This window comes from Xiphophorus hellerii, chromosome 2, assembly GCF_003331165.1.
Source record: "Xiphophorus hellerii strain 12219 chromosome 2, Xiphophorus_hellerii-4.1, whole genome shotgun sequence".
Lineage (NCBI taxonomy): Eukaryota > Metazoa > Chordata > Actinopteri > Cyprinodontiformes > Poeciliidae > Xiphophorus > Xiphophorus hellerii.
Window position 1 is genome coordinate 9,300,250 of NC_045673.1, and position 18,140 is coordinate 9,318,389.

Sequence of the window (18,140 nt, forward strand, 5' to 3'; positions counted from 1 at the left end):
AGGTAGTAGCAGTTATGGTAATATGTGGTAGTCCATCTCCTTCCCAGCATGCTCTGTGTTTGACATTCATGGGGTTAAAGTCCTCTGAATGATGAAGTGCCCGTGTTTGGGACGGTAAATTGCATCGTTTCAATTGAGAAGAGAGTTCCCTCTTGGGTTTGCTGGAGGTCCCAGTGGGCTGGCCTTGAGCAGAACAGCATGTTGTACATCCATATAAAAAAATAAAAAAAAAAGGAGGGGGAAAAATATGGAGGTACTTTTCTCTTTATGATGCAAAGATTAATCTGTCAACATGCTCTCGCATAAATCTCCATCCAGGCTTCACAAAATACTGTTTTATCTCACTTTGTGCTATATTTTATTTTTTATTGCCTATAAACACAAACCATCACAAAGGGCTAATGTTCTCATCAATATTATTACAAAATGATCATAAATCCAATGTCTTGTTAAAACTTGAAGCCATTTCCCCCTTTAGCTAGTCAATCGTTGAAAATATTGGACAGAACCATTACTTATCAGGCCGTTTCTCCCACAATAACACCAAATGGAGCTGCAACTCACCAGTTTCACAAAATTATTGCACTTTCCTTCCCATCCTTTCCTCATCTCTGTGTTCAGCGATTCCTATTTTCCCTTTCGGGGCTATATTTTTGCCCTTATACTTCAGTAGAAATGCCTTGACAACACGGTGGTTTTTTTCTCATCCTGAGAGACCACAAACTAAACAGCAGAAACATGTTGTATAGAGGCTTGTTTAGTGCTATGCAAATGATCCTTGCCAGAGGTAAAATTAACATTTTCAATTAAAATATTAGCACCAAACAAACACGGAAAAACACACTAATGATTAAATCATCCTCTTCGAGTTTGGAGGGTGATACTCGATCACTGTTTATCTCTCAAACAAGCTTGTTTTCATTTATGCTTTACATTGCAGCTGATGGTTTAAAGACATTAAACTTGTAGTTTAAATTTAGTCATCATAAGCTCATCTGATGAAAAGTTAACAGTTTAAATCAGTTTTGACTTAAATTATATTATATAATTAAAACGGATGCCAGGATTAAAAACAAATATGCAATTTATGGTCAAATATTTCATGCCAGCCTGTAAATATCTGCATTTCTTCTGCAGATATTCAGATTGGAAGTGAGGACTTGACACAAGAATAATTCTTTTGTGCAACTTTACCGCCCTCTGATGGTAAAATATGAAAGCAGCATGTTAGGACAAAAGAAAAAGAGCCAGCAGTCCAGAAAAAAAAAATGTATTAATGATCTGGTATAGCAATCATAAATAGCACATTTTTAAGCTTCTAAATTGTTTTTCTTTCTTCACTGCCATACTTCTATGTTTGTGCTGTAATGTGCAGTTGTCTGCCCATATTTCCAGTACAAAGAGATTGGAATACCCTTTGGATATCGAAAGACTATTATTACTGATCTGGTCCGCAGAGGCTGAGCATTGCCTTCTGGTAGTCTCCTTTGGTATGTTCCTGTAGAGAGGGAAAAAGAAAGATAAAGGAATGGCAGGGTGATAGAAAATGCTTTACAGTTAATCAGTAAGAGGTTGCTTACAGTGATAGTCTGCTGCAGGGACTGCCCGAAGGTGTCCTTGTATTCAGAACAAATCTTTTTCAGGTCCACCTCACAGCGGGACACAATAATCCTGGTCACAATCTTCTCTTTGGCTCCTTTCCCCTAAGCAGAGGAGAACGAGTCAGCATTAAACTTGTCCATACTTTTGACTTAAAATACAGTAGCTGATGTAAGACTGGTGCAACAAATTTTGCCAACTTTGACTTTTTTGTCTGTCTGCAGAAAGTTTTGACTGTAAAAGTAAATTTTTAAAAATGAATAATTGCTAGAAGTAGAAAGAAGTCCATTTATAACAAGGAGAAAAGGGGAAAAAAACATTGCACATACCTTCATGGCTTCATTCAGCTTTTTAGCAAAATAAAGCTGCTTGTTTTCAAAGCACTGAACTGGAAAAGCAACATAAGCAGATTAAATCCACAGTTATGGGTGTTGGAAGCAACAACTTCTTTTCTTTTGTGATATTTTAATGGCTTTAACAACACAAAATCAAGAGGATTATGAAAGAAAAGATGAATAGTACCTAGCACAAGAAATGACTTCTGTAAATCTCCTTTAACTTCCTTCACAATGCTCTCCTGCATGTCATAGGGGCTGTAACTCTTGTACTTGTCAAATACTGAAAGAGAAAAAAATAAATGCTTATACATATTTGACTTTGGAGTACCCAATCTACTTCAGAGAACCAGAAATCAGGTAAGTGGTTACCTTTGCGCAGGTGAGGGACACTCCTCTGAGACATAATGGAGATCCAGGTGTTGACATCGGTTCCTTTTATTTTCACTCCAGCATCATAAAGAGCCTGATTAGGGAGAACCACTTCATTACACTGCTTGCAACTTACTGCATTGTTTTTGGGGACACACCAATTTGTCGCACTAATCTCTCAGGGAACTGCGTCACTGCAGTAGATTTACAGTGTTGTGATCAAAAGCAAAATTGAAATACAATCAAATATATTCAAATATAGTCACACAAGAATAGCATAAATGATGGCATAATCAGAATTAAATGAACAACCATTCAGTTAATTGAATTCAAAATGACTGAGTTGCTGCAGGTGTTTTATACCTAATGCCTAAAGTACCTTGTATCTTGCTCCTATTTGTTATCTATAAAGTACCTACATACTTAAATCATATCATATATGTTTATTTTACTTTAATGTTATTCATGAGTTTTTACAATATTTATAAAAATGCTCAAATCTCACATAATTAAATTGCAAACAATTTTTTAAAGATTACATAGTACTCCATCTCCATTTAAATTGGTTCTTCTCCCCCTTTTTATAAAACACGACTGATTATAAACACCAATCTAACCAAAATAATTTTTTAAAACTTCCTGCTGGTAAAAATATCAGGGTTAAAAACTGTCTACTCTGTTTCCATGTAAACTATATGATATCCGTGGTCCGTGAAACCATAAGTCAATGATGTACCAGGTATGAATCTCAATTTTTTAGTAACAATTTTTTTCTAGAAAAGGACATGCACAATTATCATTCTAAAGTTTACTCAAAGTGATAACTATTGTTCTATTCTTAAACAGAAGAAGGTAAAATTATTTAATGCATCTCCATACATCAAAACTAACACATAATACCAATTGAAAACTTACTCTGGCATCTGTATCTATCTTTTCATAGTCTACAATAGCACTGGGTTCGTCTCTCTTCGTCTGTGCAGAAATGGGGGAAAAAAAAAAAAAAGGACTTTTATTAGTTCCACCTGAATTGCATCCAAAATGACAAAAATACAGTACTTTTCACTCACGTCCACCAGAGCCAAAAGCAGCTTAGCAAAATTTCCAGAGGTATCTCCTGCCACATCTTTTGCCAAATCTTTCTTGAACACTAGAAAATAAAATTTTAATTATTTTTGGCATTAATATCCATGTCTAAGATGTAAATTTCCAAAGCACTGCACAACAGCCGTTTTCTAGAAAAGCAGGGACATTTTGAACTCACAATCACTGTAGACTTTCTTGATTTCAACCAACTCATCATTGCTGCGTGAGCACAAGATCTCAATCAGCGTTTCCTCATCTGTTCCTAAACCCTAAAACACAGACAGAAATTCTCACATTGCCCACCTTGGCTTGATAAAGTCTTGTTGGCAATTTCAATTCTTTGTGCGATTATTAAAATGTGATACATTCACCAACTTCCCAATGGAACATATGGTTGTGAGAAGGTGAGAGTCAGTTTTATTTAAACATGATCTGTTTTTCTAAACAGAACCCGGTTTAAAAGTGGAGGTGCAGTTGAGGGTTGGTGGGATATCCACCTCCACACTTAAACTCTTCTACAGAAAAGCAAAATATATGATGGCATTTTGCCACTAGAGGGCAGTGGAAATCTTCAATGATCAAATTCAGGCCATTTACCTTGATGGATCCTCTGATCTCTGAGGCGTCATACTGGGATGTGCTCTTCATCAGTCCAAGGATGACAGTTTCCAGATTGCCAGACAATGCTGCTTTCAGAGCTGTGATCATGTCCTGGAAACATAATGACACCGTCACTTTAATCCCAATGTGTCCCGTAGGGTTACAAAAAGGAAATGCAAGGGCTTTAATGTAAGCTTTGATTTTGTGTCTGAACCTAGTGTACCTTTTTAGCTCTTTTTTCATAAGCAAAAGCAATTTCTCTCCTTTGAGAGTAAGATCTTTTTGTTAGGACATCGATGATGGTCTGCTCATCCACTCCTGAAAAAAAGAAATACAACACTTGTAAGAACACAAGGGTTTTCTAAATATATGCATGATAGGTGCAATGAAATGCAAATCTCAAATTTAGGTCTGCATTCTATTTCTAAAAAAAAATAAATAATCTGAAAATAAAGACTTCATAAATGTTAAAATTTCTAGTTTCATTTTAAAGTGGCAGTTTTCATCCTACCAAAATTCACTGACCTCAGTTGTAGGGAAACAAAATAGACTTGATCTGCGGAACTGGTAGGCAATTTGGAAATTTACCAAGAGATCTGTTACGGATTCAGTGAGCAGGCCACGTGGTCAAAGTGAAAAAAAAAAGTTCCAGCCACTGTAAACACAGTTAATCTCCATATTTTTTTCTGAACCATAATTTCTACTCAGGTTCCCATAAGGAGGATGATGTCATTCCTAATAGAAATTTTTCATCCAAAATTGGAGAATATGAGTAGAAGACGACCCACCCCTGAACTCATATTGATGCACAAAATCTACAGAGCTCTGAGGAACCGCTCAGCTCTTACCACTCATAGACAGATAAACTTTAGTTTTGGAGTGTCATCTGTTGTGGTTTTGATGTTTTCTGGGAAGGTATAACTTTTTCTGACTTAAAAAGTTCAAACATTTTATCTCATTGTAAGAAACTGAAGTTATTTTATATTTTGCCTCCTAGCAGAGAGAAACAGATTGTATACAGTCTGTAAGGAAACAGCTGTGAGCCTGTAGGTGATTCAGTCAACTTTTCCATGTGAAGATCAACAAAAAGGGAATATTTTGGCCACCATCCCACTTTTATTCTGATCTATCCTCTATAATCTATGAACCATCAATCTGCAATATGCATTTTAAACTTTACTAACTTTGAATGAGTGTTTAACAACAGAATGTGATTTGGATGTGATAAACAGCCCTTTTGACAATTGGTAATTTTATCTTACAGTGTTAGGTTGTTTGTTCATTTGTTTATTTCCTGACTAAGATGCTTTGATTCTTGGTCAAACTTTAGACATTAGACAGTTTTATTTTTTCTTCAAAATTATAGGGAGTACATACAGGAGGGTTAGAAGGCCTCACTACTGATGTATCTTATTTGATGTAAGAGAAATATGGTTTTCTCTCTTACATGTATAATATTGTAATAGAACAGACAGGCTGTTAAAGATAACTCTGATTCAGCAGACAGAGGTAGCCCTGTCAGCTATGAGGCACAGATGAGGAGGAGTTTCCAGTGTGGCCACACTGAAGCTGACTCAAATACAGACTACTCATCTGTAAGAGAGATAAGACCATCACACAGTCACACAAAGAGCTGCATCCTACCTTTGGTTTTGATTGCAGTCTCTATTCTGGCAGCATCTCTGTCTGGGTCAAAGTCCCTAGCGGGTACCACGGTGGGGTACAGAGGTTCATGCTGCAATACAAAGCAAATCTATTTATAAATAATACAATTGCCTGAAAACAAAGAATCTGATGTGTGTAAAAGTACATCAAGTTTTAACTGTAAAGACAAAAGTTTGACATTACCGCAACATTGAGAGACAGCTGTCCCAGAAACTCCGAAACCAAAGCCATGTTGAGTTTTCTGAAAAAGAGACAAAAGCTGGATCTGAAATTCCTCTCTAATCCTCTCATTGACTTGTTTGGCTTTACAAAACAAGAGGGCATGTTTACTTAGACTGAAGATAAAATTATCTGAGATGAGATAAAAGAAATGCCTTCTCAACAGACACACAATGACCCTAAATCTGTTTGTTAAAAATTAAATGTTCTTTTCTTTAACTTTCCACCTGGATCACGTATGGAATATTTTCTACTAACAGTGTTGTTGGTGACTATTTAAAGTCTCTGCTGCTCCACGTTACCCTTTCATTACAACAGCTCCAAAGTGACCACACCCTGGAAACAACGCTTCTGAACTTAACTGAGGGATAATGAATTGATACTGCTCATACACACACACCCACACACACAAAAAAAGCTACTTCTAGAACTGAATCCAAACAGAGCAAATCAACATCATGAGACTCCTGCCTGCCAAGTGGAAGTTATGTGGAAAATTATGTCCTTCCAAGTCTCTTTGGAAGTTGGAAAACCTCTTAAGCTTTCAGCTGTTTAAAGTTCAGATTAAATATGTGAGGTTATTCGACCCTAAAAAGCAATGTTGTTGCAGAATTACCTTTCTTGTAGATGTGGAGATGTTGCAGAGATTTGTCCCTGGAAAGTTTAGGGCGGAATGGAGCATGAAGGCTGAACTTTTGTGGCAAAGACTGCTTCAATCCCCTCCCTGTACCATGATCTCATGAACTCCACCCTGTTTCTCTGTTAGAACAAGTCAGGCCTTCAAGCTATGCAACTTTCCAACATTAAAACAGTGAGCTCAGGTCTGCCCATTCAGGAGATTTTCTCTTTAATTTGGATAACCCACACGCTGCCAGCGTCCGCATTAGAAAGAAAATGATCCATGACATCGTGCAGCATGGACATTCATGTTTATTTTGATTCTGGTTTTACAAAACATTAGTTTTAAACAAAGTGCATAAAACATGTCAACAAATGTAATACATTTATTTAAAATACAACGAAGGTCTTCTGGTATTGCCATCATTGTTAAAAAGCCTAAAGCAGTAACACTGGTCCAGACTAACCTGAGCATGAAATGGAAGGACTTGGCTTTTAAACAGACTTCTCAACAAGCTTTTTAATGTATTTTTTACGTCTGGCTGAACGTTTTGTTTGTTTGTTCTTCTGGACATTTGGGTTCTTCTTCTGCCCACCTCTGGGGTTGTAATTTCCATCTTTTGCTGCCTGACAGAGATGGAAAATAGAATGTAATAAAAAGTTTTAACATATTAATTCTAAAAATAAAAACAAAACAAAAATGTCTTTGTTGTCTGCAATAATAACCATTGCTAGAATAAAGTTATTCTCTCTGTCTAACAAGCCCATCTGGCAGTTGTGGCTTAACCTGTCTGATAAGATAACAGCTAAGAACCTTTTTCAAACTACCAGAAAGAAACAGGATTCTACTTTTTGTTTCTCTAGATTCTTGAACTGGCTTACCAAGTGTGCTCTCTGAGTTGAAAGAATTGTCAACAAGTTTGGTCTATTTTTGTAGGCATTTGTCCAGCAACAACTTACAAAAGTATTTATAGCCCATTTGTTGATGTTTCAAAACATTACACCTCTAGAAACCTTTATGCATTCAACTGTGACTTTCTGCAATAGAGCAACATAAGAAGAGCATAACTTTAATGTTGAGGGAAACCAACACATGGTTCTACAATTTTTTTTTTTTTTTTTTTAACAAATGAAAATCTTTAAAACCAAACTTACTGAACTGAGATTTTTGTATACAATTACACAACTAATGGAGGTCTGTGGCCATCAATTTTAAAGTCTCAATACATGTTCTCTGTTGGATGTTATGTGAGATGTTCTTTAAGATGTTCTAAGACAGTATTGTATTCTAACCTAACATTGCTTTATCCATGACATGTGCCTTGGTCTTTACGATGCCATTGATGTTCTCTGTCAAACCTCTGAGGTCTACACAGAACAACTCCATTTATACTGAGATTAAATCACAGTCTGTTTACTTATACAATAATTATTTTATTTTTATTTGTAAAAAAAAAAACATTCTTTGTTCCCCTCATATTTTGGTACTACATTATGTAGAGCTATCCTGTAAAATCCCAATGAAGATAATTTTTCTCCAGCATTGTTATTTTTTTGTGGGAATTTAACTGATTACTCACCTTTTGAAAGGTATTTGGAGGAAAAGTACAGGGAACTCGGCCGTGTTGCTGGTGGAAAGGAAGGACCACAGCCGGATCAACAGGTATCCAAGGCACAATACCCAACTTTGGTGGCTGAGAAACAGAGCTGTGGTTCTGCTGCAGGTTGTAAGCTCCTCGACTCACTTTTTCACCTCCTGCTTTCAGGAGAGTGACAAACGCCTCTCCAGTTTTGTGCACGATCAAGTACTGACCTTTGTCCAACCTGACAAACAAACGGAGGTCAGTGTAGTTTAGTCTGGACCTTCACAGAGAAACATGTTGTAACCTTGGAAAGATTTCTTATTTTGTTTGTTTCTTGGCTGAGTGATGATGGGAATGTACGGCGCCTAAAGAAAGCAGCGGGTTGAGCAACCCGTTGTGAAACAAATAAAAGAAGGGCTAAGAATAATGTCATAAGTTCTCCCTGAGGCTGAAAGACTGAATGTGGGAATATTTCAGCAGTTTGAACAGAGAACTAGTGCTGTGCAAAAGTCTTGAATAATGACTAATTTCTTTGCTGTTTGCTTCTAAGGGGCCAAGGCTTCTTAGAATATTTTAAAGATGATTGTGAGCAACAGTTATGCAAGTTTTCAAAAGGCATTTCAAAGTTTGTCTTGAGAAGTGGTTTAAAATTTTTGCTTGGTGTTATATGTGCAAAGTCATTTTAATTTGCAACTAATAATAGCAACAGGTTTAAACATTTGCATTAAAATTTGCTACTAATCTACAATTTAAACCAAGGTGAGGGAAATAACTTACCCAGTTAGCTTTTTCAGTAGGTGGTGCAGAATATTCAGAGACTTGGAAGGCCTGTGAATAGAAAAGAAATTACCATTTCTTTCCTCTGTATAATTTATGCTTGGATACTAATTTCAACACTGAGATGACAAACTCAGAGCATGACAGCTGCATGTGATGCTAACTGTGATTCCACCAAAAGCTGCAGGTCAATGCTCTCCAGCCTAATTACTCAACACATCAGTGTCACAATCAACATCAATGTGGCAACAGAGAAACAGAAGCACATCCCACACACTGCTGCCTGTAGCATTTTCTGACAAATTATCTGATTTAGTCACACCTTAGACTGTACTCTAAGAGAGCAAAAATGTACTGGTGTAATGCAACAGTAATACTACTGATTGTAGTTTAGAGTGTAAAAGTATAACGATAACTAAATTAGGTTGTAACAGCTCAAACTAAGACAGCTTCTAAAAGACCAGCAGCAATTTTATCATCACAAGGCATTCCTTGTTCTATATGTTCCATGATCAAAATACCATTACTGCTTTTTTTGGGTCACAGTGTTTTCAAGTAGCAAGTACAGATGAGAAAACTCAGTTTTTTACACTGACAAAAGACAAACTGCAGCTCCCTTCATCATAATCCAGTAGGATTACAATTTGTATGAATCATTTCCCAGTTTATACGGAGATTTATAAAAGTATCAACAATCATTGCTTGATTTTGTGACATTAGAACCACAAACCTTCTTGTCTTTTCACTGTTTCTCAAGTCCTGGTCCTAAGTGCCCTCTGCCAGTCAGAATGTACATGAGCATAACTAAGTGAACAGGTATGGACTGTATGGAAGGTTTCACTATATGAATGTTTAATAGTAGGACAAACACGGAAGAGATCAAACCCCAGACATCCGCAGGCCCCCCAGAGTATGGTGGCCCCAGTAGGACAATCACAGGTACAACCCCTCCCCCTTTCCCACCCAAGAAGAGAGCCCTGTAAGTAAGCGAGTTTCAAAATCTCCACCTCCAGGTTATAAGTAATGTAATCATTTTGAGTGGATTAGGTTAATCTAATCATGAGCGCACATCTGCTCTAAGAACACTCACTTGAACCCACAGGAGATGTTCTGCATCCAGTCGTCAGGCAACTTCCTCAGCAGAGCAACTTTAGATGTGTGTGCATTGATGTGAGCTTCAGGGCCAAAGAGAGAGAAGGAAATGGTTACAATGATTGCATATCATTTTCCATCCCCTATTTTCCCCTAGCTGACTGCAACTGGTAAACAGTGCTTCTTTCCACAATGCCTTCAGTTATGGAGTATTTATAGACTATAGAGTCTTCAACCAGAGGCATATATACACAGATGGGGAATGCCACAAGACCCACCACATGATAAACTAGAACCCTCTATGCAAAGAAGGAAGCTTTTCCTTAGCCAATTGTGTTGCACAACCTTATTACCAAGGAGGTGCTTTCTAATATTCCACTTAGCTGAAATGTTACCACAGTTTTGTCACTGACTATTTTATATACAATATAGTAGGTAAACTAATTCTTAGAAACTAATACTTTATTTTCCTTTAGAAAAGAAAGCTCTCTATCTACTAGACAGGTAGCATTACCAGACCACGCCTACATAAGTCAAGAGAAGTGAAAAAGAATGGAAGGAGTGGTTCCCTTCCTTTTAAGCTACAGGTAAGCAGGATGCTGGCTGAAAATATGCATTAGTACTGTACCTAAACCCCAAAAAAACATTCAGCTTAGGTTTGCAAATTCCACCCTTTGTAATTGAAGATATGGTCAGAGCTATGGCAACAGAGTAAACTTCACAACTACAGCAGCAGAGTGAGTCATCAAATGACTGCTGGTTTGTGGGAGGATTTGTCTCATGGTTACCAATGGACACAGCAGAGGGAAAACATTTTCAAACATTACTTGAGCAATATTTCCAACACTTATTTTGAAGAAAATAAGTACAATTTTTTTTCCCCACCATAATAGGACGATCCCTTGTCTTGGTTTGAGTGTTTTTACCTATGTAAGGCACTGTGCTGGAGTGAAGCGACGTCTCCGTCCACAGCTGGCATGCCTCGCTGTTCGTTAGACATTCAACACCGTAAGAAAGCTGGTACTCCAACTTGGGTAAAACATGAACTGGCACATGCTGTTAGGAGAGAACACAGGAGATAGTATGGAGCTGCTACCCTAAATTTGTATCTGTGTGTGTATGGCAGAAATTAAAAAATGATCACAGTGTATGTTACAAATGTAGCTATAGCCTGTAATTTCCATTTACAATCCATGTCAGGTTAAGTTTATAGCATAGATAACATTTAACATGAAATCAAATATTTATAAAACACCAAAAAACCAAAAAAAACCATGAAAAAACAAAACAAACAACAACAACAACAACAAAACACACACACTGGCCATCATACATTTAATGCATTTAGTGAAAGAGGGGCCAAGTAGGATGACAGAGACCAACTTAACTTTCTGGTCTCCATGACAAAAAACTAACAAACATCATTCAGAAAACACAATCCTCAAGGTGAAGTCTGACGGTGGCAGTATTATGTCGTGGGGACAAGAAAGTTAAAGTTAAAAGTAAGATCCAGGGAATAAAATACAAGGCATAATGACCGAAACCCTGTCAAAGGCTGCAAAATACTTGAGAGCAGGAGAGGGACCCAAAAAATGCAATAAGAACTACAATGGAATGATTAGAACTCAATCGCATTTATTACATGATTTTGGAGCTTCACATATCACACAAAGATGATTAAGCTAAGCTTTCATCTCAAAAAGTCCAAAACTGGTAGAGACATATCTCAAAACTATGAGAGCAGGGAAACACAGCTTGCCATGTCATCTAACAACTGAAAAATATTCATGCATATTTTGCTTCCACTTCATTTATGTGATGTTGTGTAGTCTATGAAATAAAGTACTGATAAAATAAAAAGCAGTTTATGCTTGAAAAATGAGAAAAAGTAAAACAAAGAAAAAGTTTAAAAAAAGACTTTGGAAACAAAAATCTAAAGCTTTGTTATTATGAACCCACCTGGTTCTGGTTGTCTACTTTTCTTGTATGGGTCAGAGACACAGAGCTGCGCACCATCACCAGAAGGTCTTGCAGACTGTAAAGCTTGTAAAGCAGATTCCCCTCTACTGGAGCTTCATAGTCTTGTTCATCTTCTGCACAAGCCTGAAGGTTTTCTGAAAGGATTTCTGAGTGGGGTCAACAAAAAACTGCACGTTATTAAAGGTCCACGAACACTGTTTAAACCAACCAAAACCAAAACAAACTGACACTAACTTTTGTGCTCTGTAGGACTGATGTGTGTGATGACAGATTCAGGAAGAACAACACGGCTCTCGGCATCCTCGTTTTGATGTCTTTCTAAATATGACGACACACACGGTTTAACCATGGACGTTGTATGAGGGTTGAGCTGGGGCCCAAGACAGCGGCTTGGGGACTTAACGGCAGGAGATGGTTCACTGCCGGACTTGAACATGGCTGTTTGCATGCGCAGGATCTCCCCTAGTTGATCCTCGGGTGCTTTTGTTTGTCTGGCGGTTCGTTTAGATCTTGTACGCTTACAAGGCGGAGAGGAGACTGTATTTGCAGGGGTGGACTGAACGGAAGATGTAACTGAGGAGTCTGCAGAGCATGTTGTAGTCAAGCGTTCCGACTGATTTGTGGGCAATGCTACTGAAGAACCAGTCTCATCAATGATCAGCTTCTCATCATCTGAACCTGCCATAAAAGCCTTCATCTTTATCACATTTTTGGTCAGAGCCAGACGATTCAGTCTTTTGTAACTCGGGCTCACTCACTATCAACTGACTTGTTTCTGTTCTGGTATTGTTTTTGTTTTTAGAAGCAGAGTTAAGTCCTCCCTGTGAAAAGCTGCTAACTTTGAGTGTTTTATTGGAATTTTTTGGCTTGGTCACAACTGGGGTACTTGAAGATCCACTACTTTGAAGTTCTTCATCCTGCTGACTCTGTGTTTTTTTTATCTGTGGCGTTTTAGTCGTCGTTTCTCCAAAAGTTTCCAGGTCAGTCAGATCCACCTCAAAGTTAAGGCCTTTGTTTTCGACAGACACACAACCTCTCACGGAGGCCTCCTAATGATAAGAAAAGCATAATTAAAGAAAAGATTACATATTTCATACTATATCCTGGATCATGACTACTTTTAAATTGGCTTACCTGTTGCTGTTCAGGTGCGGGCCGCTCGGTCATTAGATGGAAGACTTTTTTACTTCCATTTGTCATGATGGAGAGCTTCAGACTTTCTTCATAATAGATGTGGACTCCTCTCTCTTATTGTCACATCACGCTTCAGGAGAGGTGAGTCTATGTATACAGTCTTCCTTTTACTGCTGCCTGGAAAAAGTGTTCAGAGGTAAACATTAATCAAATAAACTAAATTTGGTAAAGCAGTCATGTTTTTTCCCCACACATCTTTGGATTAGAATTCAAAATATCATAAACACTTAGCTCACTTTATATTTTAAGTACATCCAAGAATTGCACTGAAAGAAACATTTATTTGCTTTATCTAGCCTTTTAGTGGTGATAATGTGTCAGCTTTTACTTTGGTAAAATTAACATCTGTCTTTTTTCTGCTAGCCTCTTTAACCGTTTTGTTTCTAACTTTTTCTTTTCTAACATTTCTGGTGCAGTTTTACTCAAAATTTATTTCGATTATTTTAGCACACCCATCTTCACTTGAACTTTGTGGAATAAAATATGTTATATCTCTATAACTATTAATAAGAGGTCACTGAACAGCAATGCAGTTTTATGCACAGTATGTGTGAACAAAGTTATTTACAGCACACACCTTTTGGAAATTTGTTGAAACTTTTAAAATAAATCCAAGCCTAAAAAATCCACGCTTTAATTTCAGAACATTTATTCACAAGAGGGAGGCCAAGAGCCCCACAGTAACTCTGTAGGAGCTGCAGAAATCTAGAACTCAAGTGGAATAATGTTTTGACAGGATAGTTACAAGCTATGCAATTAACAAATCTGTAAAGGGCAGCAAACAGAAAGTTTTAAAAAAGTCCTAAGAAGTCATGTAAGCCATTTAGGACTTACAGGACTATATGGCTTATTCCACATGGAATAAGGCGCTCTGCTCTTAATGCCTTTTAAATTAACATCTACAAAATTAAGTATGTTAGCAAAACACTTAACAAAGGCAGCACAACAAGCTCCTGATGTATAATGTATTTTTCCCACACCTTTCATTCTTTATATGAATCCGAGATCACCTTAACATCTCAGTCATATTCAAAATTCGTCTTTACAAGTGTTATTTAGACTATACTGTACTGTAACAACCATGTTAAATGGGGTAAAATAAGAGGGCATTTCACAGTAAGCGTACACATTGCATCTGAAACATTGAACACACCTTCTCCTGGTGTTATTTTTACCAAAACAGGCAGTTCCCATTGGTCCCCAAAGTCTGGGCCGTGGTTGTCCAGCAGCCTTACCAAAGCATCTCGCGTCAGACAGACATGAGGTTCATAATAAGCACACAGTTTTTCTGTATTTCCGTCACTGCTGATCCTCTGTGGGGTAAAGCAAAAGCAAATTATCAAAGTTTTCAAACTAATTTAAATGTTGGTGTTTAATAACTAAATGGGCTCTGTGCAACTCAAGACGTTTCTTTCAGAAACACTGGTTAGACAAATTAAGACATTAGCACCCTCTGGTGTCTGTTTTGAAGAGTGCAGGAGAGTAAAAGCAGTTAACAGACATGCAATCAGGAATTCAATTCAAGCAGTAAAACATCTCTGCTTGTTCTAATGCAGCAATTAAAATAAGTGAGACAATTGCTTACAGCATGCTTGTCCTTGGCTTTCTTAGCTGGAGGATTCGCTGATGAAACACTGTGATAATCGGATGCAAGCTGTGCATCAGCAGGCACCATATTGTGGTCGGTGATATTCACAGTGCCCTGAAGACATTACGGGTGCAAATGTGGAAGGAGACAAAGTTAATCAACACAAGGCTGATTCTGCAGTTCAAAACTTGAAGTGAGAACTTTGTATAATGAAAGAAGATAATGATACAAGCTAATATTTCTGAGATTAGTTCAGGAATATATTACCATTGTCAGCAGCTGCTTCTCAAATGTCAGTGCCAGCCCTGGATTAAACGTTCCTCCTGTCAAACTGGTCACTTCATCGATCTGGTAGAACTGAGGAAGTGCCTTCACAGACTCTAAACATGCTGTAAAAAACTCCTGAAAAACATTTAGAGTTTCTTTGTGCACTTTTCCACACAGTATAGATTCCAAGGCTGAACAATAAATCAATATCAATATATATTGTGATAGACACCTGGTCAATATCCATAGATAATACATATGTTGGAATATTCAATATCCAATATATACAATATTCACTGAATTCTAATCCAGAAGTGCACAGCATTCTGGGGGATGAAGGCAAAGGAAAGGCTTTAGCTGCTCAACCTCTTACGGCAAGCTAAGCAAGGTGGGTGGCATCAACTGACTCACTCTTTGGTTACCTAGCAACAACCTCTTGAGTAACTTGTGCAGCAACAGCAACAGTTTCAGTTTTTGCCACCATGCCTAATAACTTCTTAAAAATAAAAAACAACAGCATGGAGTGAAAACTGAATAAAACAGAAAAGGTCATACCACAAGTTTGGCAGTATACCAGACATTTAAAACAAAAACTAATCAATAATTATGGATATTGACAATTATTGCTATCAACTGATATGAAACGCTAATATATTGATACGTTTTACAGCCATATTGTCCAGCCCTAACAGATTGTAGTAGATACAAGCCTTTACATTCAAGTACCTCTGTATACTGCATAGCTCCTTGTGTTATGAAGTTGTAGTCATCAGCACATATTTTAGCAACATCCTGCAGGTACTTCGTGAACTGTATAACTTCATTGTTTATTCGCAATATCAAGTTCTGAAATAGAGCAAATTATAGAAAAAAAAATGTGAATGTCAAAACAATAAACAAGTCTGAAATACAGCTAATATCAGCTCATGGAGAAAGCTTGTACCTTTGGAAGAGTCCTGCTCTTCATGTTCATCAAATAACCAACATAGGTTTTCTGATCTTTGGTAGACAGGCTGGACAAGCAGGGATAGGGCAGCCTGGGTTCAGGATAAGCAACATCTATCTCCTGTCTCAGTCTTTTTACAGGACGTTCTCTCGCTCCTTGCTCTTTTTTGGTTCCTCAGAATCAGTGCCATCACTGTCACAGCTCTCCCAGCCGAACGCTTGGCTGCCTTTTAACTTTGCAGAATTTTTTTCGGGAAGGAGCACGTGTGATCTTCTGCAGACTCCTCATACTCTTGATTTACGTCTGTGTTTTCTGCAGGACTAGAAATAATTGTGTTAAAAAAGATGAATGAAACACTTGCTGGTTAACTTTACAACAGTAAAAAGTGCACATGAAGTTGTTTATTAGCGTAGCGATTAAGTTTTTGCAAGCAAACCTTTGAAGAAAGGCCCAAAGTTCTCTGATATGTGGTGCAAGTGAATGTTTGTCATAGAGGTCTCTGGTGAAGAAAGGACCGTCAGGAGGCGCGTCATCATCCCTGTCATTAAAAGGAAGTTGAAAGTAACATTTAATTGTCTAACTAATGAAATAATCAGTAAGCTCCCCAAATTACTTTAGCTAGAAAACAAACATTCACGAATTTGTGCAATGGAAGAATATTTCTGAATAAGATGAATTACAACTCAGTTAAATCAACATACATGTCCCATCTTAATAAATTAGAATAAAACCAAAAGTTGATTTATTTAGTAAGTCAAATTAAATAAACTCATTGAATAAGGACTCATTACGAAACAATGACTATTTTTGAGTAATGTATTCTGTTAATTGTCGGTTTTTTTTTACTATTGTGTGCAGGAGTCCAGGTCCCAAAATGTGTAAAGTGAAATAGCTTCTTCATAAACCTTGTTATCACAGGGAAGCATGGATCATAGCTCTAAAATGACCTTGTGGATTGCTGCACTGAATTTGTGGAGTGTGCCATTGACTGCATGCTGGATAACAATCAAGTCAGCAGTTTTACTCATGTTTGAGTAGGCCACAATATAGCATTCCTGTAATAAAAACCCTTCAATTCATAAGCTGTCAGTTACAAGCAACAGAATAACCACGTGCCGTGCATAAATTAGTGTATGATAATTGTATACTGTAATAATGTTTATGTTTTTTTTTATGTACCATAGCATTAAAGCTGATACTTGTATTGTTTTATTTGTTATAAATCAAGCCTGGGCTTTGTTTTTAAATCAGCTTTTCATGACAATTGTATTGCTAATCGACAATACAAGTTAGTCTCTTCACTGAAGAGGATGAATTTCGGTCTATTAGTTAGAAAAAACGCAGTTCAATTGTCTGTCAAACATATAATATATGTGTTCTTAATAACTTTTCTTCTGCCTCTTTCAGTCTCAGTAGTGTTTGCTCTGGTTTCATACAAGTACAACATTCCGTGAATGAGTTCAGCGTGGAGATGAATTCTTCCGACTGTCTCAAAGCCCCGGTGGTACAGACTCATAACGTTACTCACCACACCAGCTCCATTGTTGTCACCGTCAGGAAAAACAAAGCAGAACCTAACGAAAGTCGGTATTTCTGCAAGTGAACTTCATCGTTCCCTGAAAACCGTTTGCAGTTACAAGCAACCTTCTTTAGTCTGTTAGAAATATAGTAGCATTGATGTTCTTTATGTGTATTACTGCCCCCAGTGGACGTAAACAGCAATACACTGTAATATTTTTTAATGTTTGCATAATGGCTGCATGCTTAATATAATATAATATAATATAATATAATATAATATAATATAATATAATATAATATAATATAATATAATATAATATAATCCCACCCCATAGTAGCAAGGTGTCAATACATCCATTTGGTTCAATAGACCTGGATTTAATGATGTCATGACAGTTGCTTCCTGCTGGCTGTCTTTCTGATAGATACAATGAGCACATTGTGGTCAGCTACTCTCCTGTGAAATAAATAAGCAAACTTGCACTACTACAACCTACATTTCTTTTCTTTCTCTTCTCTTTGCATAAAACATGTCTGTGCGTACTTCTATATTTTATATTATTTCATCCAATGTTTATCTATTTATACTTGATCTATGTACAAGCAGTTAAAGTTAAATTCCTTGTTTTTGCACACAGCCAGTTTCAATGAAGCTGTTTCTAGTACATTGTCAAAATCCTAAAGTATATTCAAGCACA

At 37.2% G+C, this 18,140-nt stretch overlaps 2 protein-coding genes and 1 long non-coding RNA gene across 3 annotated transcripts; 1 reads left to right on the forward strand and 2 right to left on the reverse strand.

Moving 5' to 3' along the window:
• Window positions 1-1,254: 1,254 nt before the first annotated feature.
• Window positions 1,255-6,621, reverse strand: anxa2a (annexin A2a). Its single transcript, XM_032587234.1, has 13 exons — window positions 6,493-6,621; window positions 5,841-5,898; window positions 5,637-5,727; window positions 4,216-4,310; window positions 3,990-4,103; window positions 3,571-3,661; window positions 3,377-3,456; window positions 3,222-3,281; window positions 2,307-2,400; window positions 2,122-2,217; window positions 1,929-1,987; window positions 1,581-1,703; window positions 1,255-1,498 (listed from the first exon to the last, which is right to left on the reverse strand). The coding sequence occupies exons 2-13, from the start codon at window positions 5,886-5,888 to the stop codon at window positions 1,439-1,441; spliced, it is 1,011 nt and encodes a 336-aa protein (XP_032443125.1). The 5' UTR covers window positions 5,889-5,898; window positions 6,493-6,621; the 3' UTR covers window positions 1,255-1,438.
• LOC116735380 (uncharacterized) lies at window positions 4,614-15,777 on the forward strand. The gene is made up of 3 exons (XR_004342376.1): window positions 4,614-4,624; window positions 14,525-14,526; window positions 15,291-15,777. It is a non-coding gene; the product is annotated as an uncharacterized LOC116735380 (long non-coding RNA).
• On the reverse strand, window positions 6,662-17,566 carry ice2 (interactor of little elongator complex ELL subunit 2). The gene is given in 20 exon segments (XM_032587221.1): window positions 6,662-7,121; window positions 8,075-8,318; window positions 8,855-8,905; window positions 9,945-10,029; window positions 10,873-11,002; window positions 11,906-12,072; window positions 12,161-12,614; window positions 12,616-12,975; window positions 13,061-13,162; window positions 13,164-13,237; window positions 14,274-14,433; window positions 14,706-14,822; window positions 14,976-15,110; window positions 15,702-15,821; window positions 15,919-16,041; window positions 16,043-16,072; window positions 16,074-16,175; window positions 16,178-16,241; window positions 16,358-16,459; window positions 17,450-17,566. Coding segments are annotated over 20 exon segments (2,766 nt in total). The 5' UTR covers window positions 17,464-17,566; the 3' UTR covers window positions 6,662-6,989.
• Between the last annotated feature and the right edge of the window lie 574 nt (window positions 17,567-18,140).

What these genes read in the sequence shown, in the direction of transcription:
- anxa2a (XM_032587234.1), bottom strand. Translation starts at nt 5,888, where the DNA reads ATGGCTTTGGTTTCGGAGTTTCTGGGACAGCTGTCTCTCAATGTTGCG. An exon ending in AGATAGATACAGATGCCAGA is followed by an intron (nt 2,401 to 3,221) that starts GTAAGTTTTCAA and finishes CTCCCTAATCAG; the next exon opens with GCTCTTTATGATGCTGGAGT. An exon ending in AGCTGAATGAAGCCATGAAG is followed by an intron (nt 1,704 to 1,928) that starts GTATGTGCAATG and finishes TCCTCTGCTTAG; the next exon opens with GGGAAAGGAGCCAAAGAGAA.